The 14852-nt window shown below is 41.9% G+C and overlaps 1 protein-coding gene across 1 annotated transcript in view; it reads right to left on the bottom strand.

Moving 5' to 3' along the window:
- The window catches only part of kcnh4a (potassium voltage-gated channel, subfamily H (eag-related), member 4a), a 113281-nt gene that overhangs the window by 47361 nt on the left and 51068 nt on the right, over positions 1 to 14852 (bottom strand). Inside the window, exons 2-4 of the mRNA XM_060902426.1 lie at positions 3858 to 4091; positions 214 to 345; positions 4 to 128 (exon numbers count right to left, since the gene is read on the bottom strand). Of these exons, the coding sequence (XP_060758409.1) occupies positions 4 to 128; positions 214 to 345; positions 3858 to 4091 (491 nt within the window). The remainder of the gene's footprint in view (positions 1 to 3; positions 129 to 213; positions 346 to 3857; positions 4092 to 14852) is intronic.

Below are 14852 nucleotides of genomic sequence, written 5' to 3'. Positions count from 1 at the left end.
CACATTTGCCAGTTTCCCTTTGTTTCTATTGGTGAACTGACTGGTCAGGTGGTACAGGACACTCCTCCCCCGCTCACGTGCACGACTAAGATGAGAGCGGCTGGACTTCCTGTTCTGAGTGCCATCTTCTGACACACCAAAGGAATAAGAGTACAATTAGAGAGAAATGAAACACTTTCAGGTTTAAGTTCATTGTTTTATTCAGTGCCATACCCCGCATCTTGGAGCAGTGGTGCGTCTTTCCGTACGAGTCAGTTATGTCTTTGAAGGAAAAGAGGAACAGCACCACCTCTCCTTTCTCATTCTTTATAGGCACGATGTCCAGCAGGCACCAGAACGATGTTCCTGAGGTCCAACAGAAACATTCATGACAGAAGATGGAATTTGTCTTTTTATTATTTTTAAATATTGTCAAGAACCTTTCCTAAATTCATATTTGTCATGATAAAAAGAATTTGATGCTATAATTATATACTAAGTAACTTTAAAAACGCACAATGGAATTCAACACGATATCACTTTAGATCCATGCATATATTTGAAATTTATGATATTGTATGTAATGCACACACATCTTGAAACATCGATAAAGGACATTTATTGTCAAACTCAAGAATTAATTCACAATAAAAAAATTCAAAGTGACAGTTGGTCCATGTTCACGAAATCACAGGTTCAGTATCGTGTATGACCTCCGTTTGCTTGCAACAAGGCGTTCACTCTTCGTGGCGTAGACCTTAGGAATCTGTCACGGAGGTGAGCTAGCCTGATGTGCTGATCCTGAACTGGCGTCGTGACTCGAGGCTGACCAGGGCGTGGACGATCCCTGGTGCTCCCTGTCTGTCTGTAACGCTGACTCAAATGGGAAATGGTCGAATGATGAACACCGAAGTGCCGGGCGACCTTTGTCTGTGTACTTCCGGCACGCAACATCCCGATGGCCTGTTCACGTTGATTTTGGCTTAGGCGTGGCATCTTCAATAATGACAATTTTCCCATCATTTCCCCCGGGTATTTATAGGCAAGATTGTGTGTGTACAGTGTATGCAAAATTTGTTTGAAAATTAAAGCCTGTCCATGTCATTGACTACCCGAGTCATATTGTACGTTATTGAGTACAACTCCCTTAAATTCTGATTTGAGCACAGATTTGGAACTTATTCGGGCGGAACGAAGTTATTTTTCCATTGTGATATATTTCTTTTCTTCTTGAGATAAACTCAGCACGAATTCAGCAAGTTTTATCAATGTGCGTTTTTAAAGTTACTTAGTGTATTTCATAGGCTAAAATAAATATTATTAATAAATAAACAAGTGTTGCCAGGCAAAACAAACCTCACCCGATAGCACTTATGATGACTATGAAGGAAGATATCGTGAAAAAACTATTTTGACCTTTTTGGTGACCTTGACCTTATTTTTGACCTTGTGTGTGAACATACTTGGACAGTAAACATGGTTCTGATTCTGATTCTCTGCTGCTCTCAGCCAATCAGAACACACTGTACTGCTTACTGCTCTCACCGTACTGCTCTCAGCCAGTCACAAAACACCGTACTGCTCTCAGCCAATCAGAACACCGTACTGCTACCACCTCTATGGAGCACTTGCATGTGACGTCACATCCGATCCAGATTGTAAACAGACGCCACCTTGTCAGTCAAACGCCATATTTCCGCCTTCTACTTCTACCTTTTCTTCTGGAAAACCCTACTATATACAATTCTACTACAACGTCACCTCCACTGAAAATCAATAAAACATAAGACGAGTGGAATCCTGTGTCCGAGTCCTTCCCTTTCAAGTGTGGGAAACCCATGATGCTCACATACACTTGACAGTAGGCTGCCACGGGACCCTGACAGGCGTGCAGACTACTGATACTTGATCTAACTGATAATATAAAATATTCAACCGTAATAGTGGATATGGCGGCGCATGATGGGGATGCTGCGGCTACAAGCTCTCCCTACCTGTGCACGTTTTTTTTATGTTTATCGTGTGTATTTTTGCGTGTTGTTCGTCTGTACCGGACTTCAATATCCACTACAACTGTATGGACTTACTGGACATTGGTTTCCAGCAGAAAATGACGGTTTGTAGCGATTTCCATCGCATGCACAACATTCCGGACGAGATAGCGAGACCAGCGGGGTCTCAATACTTAAGTGACTTACCCGTCCAATGAGGATTGTTATTTTCTTGTTTACAAGATGCCACATCTGAGGGCGGCTGACAAATCCTGAATTTCTGTAAAGATAACTGTCCAGAGATTTATAAGCATGCAGTGCTTCACCACTGAACAGCGAGGGAAAGTTAATGAGGTAGTTATACACATCTGGGTATTCCACCTCTGGCAGTTCAATATCCACTGACACGGTCGTGAAAACTACGTCCGGTAAGCCATAAGGGTCACTAATCTGTAAATAGTTTATTTTAGACATATATCTAGTTATCTGTTCATTAGAAAAATGAGCCGTGTAGTCCGTCGGTTGAAATTGATCCATTTTGTACACGAGTGCAGCAATATTCAGCTGTGTTTTTTACCGACAAGATGGCGGCTGTTTACATTCCGGTCACGTGACTGCAAGAGGTCTATATGAAGCAGTAGCCACAAAAATCTTGACCGGATGACCCCCAAAATGTTGGAGGTTCTATTTGAGACCAATGCCCATCTATCCTGAAAGTTTCATGAAGATTGGTCCAGCCGTTTTCCCGTAACATAATTAACCATAAAACAAACAAACAAACCCCACTGAAAACAATACCTCGCCCCCTGGTGGACTCCATCCTGGGCAAGGTAATAAATGAGGCAGCATGGTGCTGCAGTGGTTAGCGCAGTCGCCTCACAGCAAGAACATTAATGATGGTAAAGGTGGCAGCAGTAACTTTTTCATCAGTTTGTGCTTCAGTAGCTCTTCTGTGGGACTGGATCATATGGGCTAGCCTTCGTGCCCCATACGACTCAATGAGCCTTCGACGCCTGTGAATCTGTCGGCGGTTGTCCTTCCTTGGACCACTTTTGTTCGGTACTAACCACTGCATACCGGGAACACCTCATAAGATGTACCATTTTGGAGATGCTCAGACCCAGTCATCTAGCCATCACAATTTGGCCCTTGTCAAAGTCGCTCAGATCCTTATGTTTGCCCATTTTTCCTGCTTCTAACACATCAACTTCGAGAACTGACTGTTCTCTTGCTGCCTAATAAATCCTGCTCCTTGACAGGTGCCATTATGAGATGATCAACATTATTCACTTCACCTGTCAGTGGTTTTAATGGTATGGCTGATCGGTGTATACACACATAGCTATAAGCCATGTACGACGAGATTGAATGGAATAACTTTTATTCTATCCACATTCACTGGATTTTGAGAAACGGAGCATTTTTATTTTTTGCAAATTCGATCAATAAAAACTTTATACAAAATGTCCGACAAAATAATTTCCGCTTAGAATGTAAACAAACTGGCGAAATGACAAATGCTATAATAATAATTCTTGAAAAATAAAAAAAAGATATGTTCTTACAGTACCATCAAATACTTTCATTCCATATTTTGTTGCTTTTCTGCATTTTTTTGGGATTTTGTTTTTGAGTAGTTTTTATTTCGTCCTTGGTTTGTTCAGTAACACGCTCCGCCATTTTGTTTTTCTCTACTCATGGTATATGAGCTAATATCCTTGTAGTAGAGTAGCCAATCAGAGCGTGCGATTGCTCATATCCAGTGAATGTGGATAGAATAAATAAAAAAGTATATACAGACACTGTAATTACTCATTACTCAATCCAGTCATGAGTTTAGGTTCACTACCACTTTAAGGAAAGGTTCCAGAAATGTAGTTACTGTACCGTTCTTCCTGTAGTAGCGGACTTCAGCCTGGTATTCTCTCTGGCCTTCCAGAGTCTTCTGCACTTGCTGAGTCACTCTCTCGCTCGTTTCTTCTCCATGGAGAAAGCGACACGTGCACGTCTTCTTCATGACCTCGGTCCGTGCGAAGCCGGTCAGTTCACAGAAGCCATCAGAACAGTAGACGATAGGGTAACCACGACAGCCTTGTGCGTTTCCCAGCAGGAAGTTGCTGTCTAAATATACACCCATTAACATAACAGGGGGGAAAAAAGAAAAAAAAAATCACATCAGACCTGGTACTGACTTTTTTTAAAGTGATATGATCACAAGTAGACAAGCTTGAGGTCTGAGTACAAGTTGATCACAATCACTCGAACCGATTTCAGAGGAGAAGAAAACAGTAGGAACGTATCCCATGAAAATAAGTCAAGAAATTACTCACTGTGTAGAATTTAATATTACTTTAATCACATTGTTGGATATTTCATACTTTCAGTCTCATATACGGTGCCAGTCACAAGTTTGGGCACGCTGTCATCTAATTCAATAGATTTATCTTTCTTTCTTTCTTTCTTTCTTTCTTTCTTTCTTTCTTTCTTAGATTAGATTAGATAGAACTTTATTGATCCCTTTGGGCGGGTTCCCTCAGGGAAATTAAGATTCCAGCAGTATCATTACAGGATAAACAGAGAATAGAAAATAGAGAAAAAACTTCTAGATAAATTAAATTAAGTATTTACAGATACAAATATAAAAAGAACAAGATATGGGGAAGAGAGGAAGGGGGGGCAGCAGGAGAGATATTGCACTTTATATTGCACATTATATTGCACATTGTCCGGTATTGCTTATTGTTAGGCTCGGCTACTGCTCCTTCCTGTCCTCTGTCCTCCTGTTACCCCCCCCCCCCCCCCAGAGAGGAGCTGTACGGTCTGATGGCGTGATGGACAAAGGAGTTTTTAAGTCTGTTCTTTCTTTCTTTCTTTCTTTCTTTCTTTCTTTCTTTCTTTCTTTCTTTCTTTTCTTCCTTCCTCCATCCTTCCTGTCTTTCTTTTTCTTTCTTCCTCCCTTCCTTCCTTTCTTCCTTCCTTCCTCCATCCTTCCTTCCTGCCTTCCTTCCTTCCTTTCTTTCTTTCTTTCTTTCTTTCTTTCTTTCTTTCTTTCTTTCTTTCTTTCTTTCTTTCTCCCTGTCTTTCTTTCTTTTCTTTCTTTCTTTCTTTCTTTCTTTCTTCCTTCCTCCATCCTTCCTTCCTGTCTTTCTTTCTTACTTACTTCCTCCTTTCTTTCTTTTTCTCCATCATTCCTTCCTTCCTTCCTTCCTTCCTTCCTTCCTTCCTTCCTCCATCCATCCATTCTTTCTTTCTTTTTTCTTTCTTTCTTTCTTTCTTTCTTTCTTTCTTTCTTTCTTTCTTTCTTTCTTTCTTCCTCCATCATTCCTTCCTTCCTTCCTTCCTTCCTTCCATCCATCCATCCATCCTTCCTTCCTTCCTTCCTTCCTTCCTTCCTTCCTTCCTTCCTTCCTTCCTTCATCCTTCCTTCCTTCCTCCATTCTTTCTTTCTTTTTCCATCCATCTATCCATGATGATGATGATGATGATGATGCCCTTTATTGTCACTAGTCACATGTACCAGCGAAATTAGCCGTCAACCTGTCCGTAGATATACAACATACAATTGACATAGGGTAGACAGGACAGGAAGACAGGGATAAAGATAAAAAGGAAACACAACATGAGGAGAGATAAGGAAAAAAAAGAACACCCCCCACTATGCTCCTGTCAGGAGTACAGTGTGGGAACATTTCAAGAACCTTTGCATAAGCACACAACAACACAGGTACACTTTAAACACGGGACTTGAGGGGGGGAATCAGGGGTAGGGGGTAAGGGGGGGAGGGGAGGAGGTAATCCAGCGCAAGCAAGCAGCCGTCCGCTCCTGCAGCCATGAAGGCGCTGGTCACGCACCCGCTTGTCACACTGGGGGTAAAAATGGCAATCCATCCATCCATCCATCCATCCATCCATCCATCCATCCATCCATCCATCCATCCTTTCTTTCTTTCTTTTTCTTTCTTCATCCTTCCTTCCTTCCTTCCTTCCTTCCTTCCTTCCTTCCTTCCTTCCTTCCTCCATCCTTCCTTCCTTTCTCTTTCTTTCTCCTTCCTTCCTTCCTTCCTTCCTTCCTTCCTTCCTTCCTTCCTTCCTTCCTTCCTTCCTTCCTCCATCAGAGTTTCAGCTCAGACATATGCTGTTCTGTCCAGACATCTCACATGAAGGGTATTATTCAAATCTCACTAGCATTATTTTCTTTTGACATACAGTATTTAACCATGAGGTGACTCTGTGTTTTGCGAGCAGGAAAGTGAAATGACAGCTTTGTGCTGCTTTTTATTTTTTTCTCGGTTTTCATCAAGGTTTTTCTCACACCTGCATTCTGAAAAGATTATCTGTCATATACAGTAGCTGTCAAAAGTTTAGACACAACTTCTAAATCAATGTTTTTTCTTTATTTTTATAAATTAAAAGTCACTCAATGTCTTGAAGTAATGATGGGTGTAAATTCTTTTTACTAATTTGAACACTTATTGACATAATATGGATTACTACAGTTGTAGTATAAATAGGGCTATTTACTGTAGTTTTATGCCTCCACCACCTTAAGGTGCAGGAGGCATTATGTTTTCGGGTTGTCCATCCGTCCGTGCGTCCATCCCGAAACCTTGTAAACGCGATATCTCAAAGGCTGATGAAAGGAATTTCACCCAAACTTTCACCATTTGTGTGCTTTGGGACAAACATGAACTGATTAGATTTTGAGGTTAAAAGGTCACAGGTCAAGATTACTGTGAGGTCACATGTCCATCCCCAAACCTTGCGAACGCCATATCTCAAAGACTAATGAAAGGAATTTCACCAAACTTTCACCATTTGTGCACTTTGGGACAAAGATGAAATGATTAGATTTTGAGATCAAAAGGTCTAAGGTCAAGGTCACCGTGAGGTCAAATGTCTGTCCGAAAGCCTTGTGAACACTATCTCCAAGGCAAATGAAAGGAATTTCACCAAACTTTCACCATTTGTGCATTTGGGGACAAAGATAAACTGATTAGATTTTGAGGTTAAAAGGTCACAGGTCAAGATTACTGTGAGGTCAAATGTCCATCCCCAAATCACAACTTAATAAGGCGTGTAGTCTACCAGGCGGAGGCATCCCCATCGACGCCGTTGGCGTCAAGTTCTATCTAGTTATTATTTATTTGTTTGAGCTCAAATGCATTAAAAAGGCAAGAAACTCATCCACTAATCAACTTTTGCTGGATAAGGATGGTCACCTGCAGGACCCCTCTCCCCATGGCTCCTGTTACAGAGCATTTGGACCTGAACAAACAGTTAAAGGAGTCATATTTAAGTCTTCACATTTATTTTAGAACAATAATCAGAACAATTTTTACAACAGAACTGCACTCCTGGCTTTTTTCAGACCTTAAAATGTGTGTGTGTGGGGGAACAACCCACCACTCCCCCCCAATATAATGGTCGGGGAAACACTGGTTTATTGAGGCAACAGCAGAAGAAAAGAAAAGAAAAGTTCTTTAGGAACCAAAAGAGGTTCTTCAGTGACATCACTCTAACAAAATGGTTTATGGTATATTTTTTAGCGTGAATATTATTTACAGACATTATTCTTCTTACAATGTCTATATTTACAGACAGAGACATGGATAAAGGTTCCTAGTCGGAAGAACAAAGCTAAAGAAGTCAAAGTACATTAGACCACAGGTGGTCACTGGAGACACATTCAAAACATAATAATAATAATAATAATAATAATAAATTTCAAAGCATGTCACAGAGTCTCAATGCTCTAACAATAAAAATAATAATGATATGAACAAATAATAAATTATAACAATAAAAGCATATGTATATTAGTGTTTACATCTATTAAAATTATGAAAACAAATTAACCAAAATGAAGATTAGCATTCAAATCGTAATAAACATGTTCATAATTACTTTACAGGCATTTAGCAGACACTCTTATCCAGAACAATGTATAACATACCCAGAGCAGCCTGGGGGATAAGTACCTTGCTCAAGGGTACTTCAGCCATTCCTGCTGGTCCAGGGACTCAAACCAGCGACCTTTTGGTCCCAAAGCTGCTTCTTTAACCATTTGGCCATGGCTTCCCACAACAAAGTGGGAATATAATTATTCTAAATAATATTATAATAATTATTAAGTATTATAATTAATAATATTGCTCAAAAAGTAAATCTCTTTACTTTAAAGTCTTAAGATTTTCATTTGAGTCAGCTTTACAAAAGGACAACAGGAGCTTATTCCAAAGTCTTGGTCCAGCTGACGAAAATGCTCTCAAACTTTTGGTGTTGGTCCTTGGAGCAGCCAGGAGCTTCTTCTCATTCAACCTCAGAATGTGGGCATTGGAATACAAGTGCAGCAGTTCCTCCAAGTATGTCGGACTGAGTTCATGTAATGATTTGTAGACCAGCATAAGTAACTTGTACTCGATTTGGGTATTAATTGGCAGCCAGTGTAGCCTCTTCAAGACGTTGGTGACGTCTTCACCATGTTGAGGTCGTGCTACAACTCTGGCAGCTGAATTTATTTCGGACACGCTGGAGTTTCTTGAGCTTGTAGTCTGGCAGACCGTAAAGCAGGCTGATCCAGCCTTGATGTAACAAAGGCATGGATCAACCTCTCAGCAGTTGGCTGATCCAGGTACTTTCAAATCTTACTAATTTGACGAAGAGCCATGACAAAAATGCCTGTTGTGTAAAATCTTTCTCAGCTGTACATTTGTGAAAGGTTCACTTGAGATAGATGTCTGAATTGCGACAAAATATAGCAGTTTAACTTCTATTTCTACTTTAAGTTCTACTTATGAGATCACCCATGAATCATGTTACTCTCGAGAGACGTACACTAACTCACACAAGCCTCCCACGCCTTGTAGGCTTCATTTGCTAAAAAGCATGTTTGTCTCAAAAATATCAGTTTCTTGAATAATAAGACAACATCCTCACCTTTACCATGTATCTGTACGGAACAAAACGAACCCTCCAGCCATTATCTGTAGCTGCTTATCCTGTACAGGGTCGCAGACAAGCTGGAGCCTATCCCAGCTGACTATGGACGAGAGGCGGGGTACACCCTGGACAAGTCGCCAGATCATCGCAGTGCTGACACAGAGACACAGACAACCATTCACACTCACATTCACACCTACGGTCAATTTAGAGTCACCAGTTAACCTAACCTGCATGTCTTTGGACTGTGGGGGGAAACCGGAGTACCCGGAGGAAACCCACGCGGACACGGGGAGAACATGCAAACTCCACACAGAAAGGCCCTCGCCAACCCAGGACCTTCTTGCTGTGAGGCGACAGTGCTAACCACTACACCACTGTGCCGCCCCAAAACGAACCCAAAGAGGTCAAAATTGTTCACTCAGTGTCCAAGAGGAAACATTACACTTCCTGTACAGAATCAAAGTGAATCTGAGGATCTTATTGTGTGTCTGTGTTGCATTTGAGCAACGAACTGTCGCTTGTCAGGAGCAGCGAGAGAATCCCGATCATGTCAAGGACGCTTTATAAAAGCTACGATTCTCTTTTTACAGAATGGGAAGGGTAAAACTATTTCTTTGTGGTTACTAAGGTTAAGGTTTGGATTAGATTTAGGATATAGATAGTTCGAGTATATACACTCACTGGCCTCTTTATTAGGAACATCCATCCACCTGCTGTTTGATGCAGTTCTCTAATCAGTTGATCCCTTGACGGCAGCACAATGCATCAAATCATGCAGATACAAATCAAGAGCTTCAGTTAATGTTCACTTTAAACATCAGAATGGGGAAAATTGTGATCTCAAAGTGTGGCATGGGTGTTGGTTTGAGCCAGATGATTTGCCAGGTGGGCGGCACGGTGGTGTAGTGGTTAGCACTGTTGCCTCACAGCAAGAAGGTCCGGGTTCGAGCCCCGTGGCCGGCGAGGGCCTTTCTGTGCGGAGTTTGCATGTTCTCCCCGTGTCCGCGTGGGTTTCCTCCGGGTGCTCCGGTTTCCCCCACAGTCCAAAGACATGCAGGTTAGGCTAACTGGTGACTCTAAATTGACCGTAGGTGTGAATGTGAGTGTGAATGGTTGTCTGTGTCTATGTGTCAGCCCTGTGATGACCTGGCGACTTGTCCAGGGTGTACCCCGCCTTTCGCCCGTAGTCAGCTGGGATAGGCTCCAGCTTGCCTGCGACCCTGTAGAACAGGATAAAGCGGCTACAGATAATGAGATGAGATGAGATGAGATGAGATTTGCCAGGTTTGAGTATTTCAGAAACTGCTGATCTCCTGGGGTTTTCACACACAGAATGGTGTGAAAAACAAAAAACATTGAGTTGAGTGAGGGACGGTTCTGTGGGTGGAAACAAACGCCTTGTTGATGAGAGAGGTCAGAGGAAAATGGCCAGATTAGTTCGAGCTGTCAGGAAGGATATAGCAACTCTTTACAACCATGCTGAGCAGAAAAGCATCTCAGCATGCAACAGCAGAAGACCACACTGGGTTCCAGTCCTGCCAGCCAAGAACAGGGATCTTAGAATCAAGAACAAGTTCTTATTAAAGTGGCCGGTGAGTGTACATACAATATGATACAAAAATAAAAATGTGTACAGACCACCTTTGGTCAGAAGATCAGAGAGAGGAGCTGAAGCAGGATAAGAGAGAAAGCACTGAGAAGGAGATGTCCCACAGTCACTGAAACACTAACATACAGTGGCATGCAAAAGTTTGGGCACCCTTGCTGAAAATGTCTGTTACTGTGAATAGTTAAGTGAGCAGAAGATGAACTGATCACCAAAAGGCATAAGGGTAAAGATGACACATTTCTTTAATATTTTCCACAAGATTGCATTTTTATTTCCATCATTTACAGGCATAAAATACCAAAAAAATGAAAAGGACCTGAAGCAAAAGTTTGGGTACCTGGCATGGTCAGTACTTAGTAACACCCCCTTTGGCAAGTATCACAGCTTGTAAACACTTTTTGTAGCCAGCTAATAATCTTTCAGTTCTTACTTGGGGGATTTTTGCACATTCATCCTTGCAAAAGGCTTCCAGTTCTATAAGTTTCTTGGGCTGTCTTGCATGCACTGCTCTTTTGAGATCTATCCACAGATATTCAATGATGTTTAGGTCAGGGGACTGTGAGGGCCAGGGCAAAACCTTCAGCTTGTGCCTCTTGAGGTATTCCATTGTAGATTTTGAGGTGTGTTTTGGATCATCGTCTTATTGTTTTTAACTTCAACTTTTTTACAGATGGTGTGATGTTTGCTTCCAGAGTTTGCTGGTATTTATTCGAATCCATGCTTCCCTCGACCAATGAAATGTGCCCTGTGCCCCTGGCTGCAACACAACCCCAAAGCATGATCGATCCACACCCATGCTTCAGAGTTGGAGAGGTGTTCTTTTCCTGGAATTTGGCACCCTTTTTTCTCCAAACATACCTTTGTACATTGTGGCCAAAAAGTTCGATTTTGATTTCATCAGTCCACAGGACTTGTTTCCAAAATGCATCAGGCTTATTTAGATGTTCATTTGCAAACTTCAGACGCTGAATTTTGTGGCTCGGACGCAGGAACGGTTTTCTTCTGATGACTCTCCCATGAAGGTCATATTTGTTCAAGTGTCGCTGCATAGTAGAACAGTGCACCACCACTCCAGGGTCTGCTAAATCTTTCTGAAGGTCTTTTGCAGTCAAACAGGGGTTTTTATTTGCCTTTCTAGCAATCCAACGAGCAGTTCTTTCAGAAAGTTTTCTTCATCTTCCAGACCTCACCTTGATCTCCACTGTTTCTGTTAACTGCCATTTCTTAATAACATTACAATCTGAGGAAACAGCTACCTGAAAACACTTTGCTACGTTCTTGTAGCCTTCTCCTGCTTTGTGAGCATCAATCATTTTATTATTCAGAATGCGAGGGAGTTGCTTAGAGGAGCCCATGGCTATTGATTTTAGGGACAAGTTTGAGGAGTCAGAGAATTTATACAGCTTTGAAATCTGCATCATCTGACCTTTCCTAATGAAGAATTTGAACAAGCCACAGCTCAATAAGCTAATTAAGGTCTGGAACCTTGGTAAAAGTTACCTGAGAACTCAAATGTATTGGGGTGCCCAAACTTTCGCATGGTGTTGCTTTTCTTTTTTCACTCTCCAATTGTACAAAACAAAAATAATACACAAACCTCACATAAAACGTTGAAAAGAAATGTCTCGTCTTTACCTTTATGCCTTTTGGTGATCAGTTCATCTTCTGCTCACTTAACTATTCACAGTAACAGACATTTTCAGCAAGGGTGCCCAAACTTTTGTGTGACACTGTACATTAAATCGTTAAATCTCAGCCTAGTTCTCCGGCACACTGATTTCAGTGAATACAGGCTATACAGTACAGCCTTATTGAGATTACTTTCTAAAATACCTTTATTTATCTCCCACATTCTTTATGTGACAAATGAGTTCTCACTTCCTCTTATTTAATATGATGATAGTTTCATGGGTGCCAGCAGTGTAGGAACATTGCCATTCTTACTTTTATACTTTATCATCATGTGCCAGACCTGAAGCTTTCAATTTTCCTCGTTTATCAGTTTTGGCATCCAAATGAAAACTTCTGATTGTTTTCTGGCAAAGATTCGTGATACAGTAAAGCTTTTAAAGTGCCAAATGAACATATTTAGCTTTACTGTTTAAATGTATTCCTTTTGATTGAGTTTTGCAATGAAATTATCCATCCATCCATCCATCCATCCATCCATCCATCCATCCATCCATCCATCCATCCATCCATTATCCATAGCTGCTTATCCTGTGCAGGGTCGTGGGCAAGCTGGAGCCAATCCCAGCTGACTATGGACAGTTGAAAGTCACACCTGGAGGACACTCTGGACTCTTACAGTAATGCTTTTATGGCTGAGGACTACAGTTGGCTTGATAACTTTAGGACTGCAGTTGTCATGAACAGTTTTGCACTCAAGTTTCCATCAATGAAGAGTTATAACATCAACGAAACTGACTTCATGTTAAAACTGTTATAGTCATGTCGTCTGTTATCACCCAAATGAGGATGGGTTCCCTTTTGAGTCTGGTTCCTCTCGAGGTTTCTTCCTCATGTCGTCTGAGGGAGTTTTTCCTTGCCACCATCGCCACAGGCTTGCTCATTGGGAATAGATTAGGGATAAAATTAGCTCATGTTTTAAGTCATTCAAATTCTGTAAAGCTGCTTTGCGATAATATCTATTTTTAAAAGTGCTATAAAAATAAACTTGACTATGGGTGAGACGCAGGGTACACTCTGGACAAGTCGCCAGGTTATCGCAGGGCTGACACAGAGACAAGCAACGCTATTATTATTATTATTATTATTATTACCACCTATAATTTACATTTTGAACTAATTGTCGTCCTGGCAGGTCTGCATGGTGTAAATGGGTTAACAGGGCTAAACCCCTCCCTCTCTATCAAGGAAAAAACAAGGCTTGGTTTTTGGCATTCACATAACCTTATTTGGATTTTCTTTTCTTTTATGGAACCAAGAAAATACTCATTCCCACGATCACGAGTTGTTGATCTTGTGGCCAAGCATTACTAAGTCATGGCCATGCAATAATATTTTTCTCATCAGTGTCACCAGGGGGCTCCGTAGGTGTGTTATGGGTCTGCGTGGGCGGCATGGTGGAGTAGTGGTTAGCACTGTTGCCTCACAGCAAGAAGGTTCTGGGTTCGAGCCCAGTAGCTGACAGGGGGCCTTTCTGTGTGGAGTTTGCATGTTCTCCCCGTGTCTGCGTGGGTTTCCTCTGGGTGCTCCGGTTTCCCCCACAATTCAAAGACATGCAGTTAGGTTAACGTGGGGCGGCCTTGGGCTGAAGTGCCCTTCAGCAAGGTACCTGTGGCAGCGGGGGCGTGGTCAAGCACCGGTCTGTGACAGGAGGGCGGAGTTGGGGAAGGTAAGTGGCAGAATCGCTTCACCTGAGTGTGATTCTGCCACTTACCTTCCCCAACTCCGCCCTCCTGTCACAGACCGGTGCTTGACCACGCCCCCGCTGCCACAGTACCTAACCCCTAACCGCTCCCTGGGCGCTGTAGTATGGCTGCCCACTGCTCTGGGTGTGTGTGTGTGTGTGTTCACTGCTTCAGATGGGTTAAATGCAGAGGATGAATTTCACTGTGCTTGAGTGTGCATGTGACAAATAAAGGCAAAAGGAAAGGAAAAGGAATAAAGAACAACAGCACCACCAACAATCCTCAGTAAGAATAAACATAATGGAAAGGAAAGCAGTGGAGGCTGAGGCTGATTTCTTCCTAGCCCAGACTGTAGATTTATGGAGTTTACATTGACAGTCATGCCAATGTGATTACACAGAGTGACTCACCACCTAGATTTGGTGTCCGTTCCAGCTAATTTATTTAAGACACTTTGCGGACAGACCCATAACACATCTACGGAGCCCCTTGGCGACACTGATGGGAAAAATATTATTGCATGGCCATGAGTTAGCCACTTGCTTGGCCACAAGATCAACAACTTGTGATCGTGGGAATGAGATAATTAACTTGTGGCCATGAGTTAATAATGTGTAGGGACATGATAACTAAATAGTGGCCATGTCTTAGTAATGCCTCGCCACAAGGTACAGAATATATTCTCTCCTGACAACATCCGGCGAGCTCTGTAGGGCCATTATCATGCACGAAGCATGGATAAATTTGATTTGATTTCATTTTATTCGAATACTGGGATGAATTATAATAATATCCTGCAGTCTCTTCTGCGTAGGCACAGTGTCATCATTCGTAAAAGACACACAGGTTGTTTAAAATGCATGAGCTGAAATGCAAACACTATGTGGACATGTCATTCCCATACCTTACTAACTCATAGCCACGAGTTATTGATCTTGTGACCACGCATTACTAATT

The sequence above is a fragment of the Neoarius graeffei genome, chromosome 20 (assembly GCF_027579695.1).
Source record: "Neoarius graeffei isolate fNeoGra1 chromosome 20, fNeoGra1.pri, whole genome shotgun sequence".
In the NCBI taxonomy this organism is placed as follows: Eukaryota; Metazoa; Chordata; class Actinopteri; order Siluriformes; family Ariidae; genus Neoarius; species Neoarius graeffei.
Note: the sequence above shows the minus strand (reverse complement) of the source record. Positions and strands in the feature narration are given on the sequence as shown.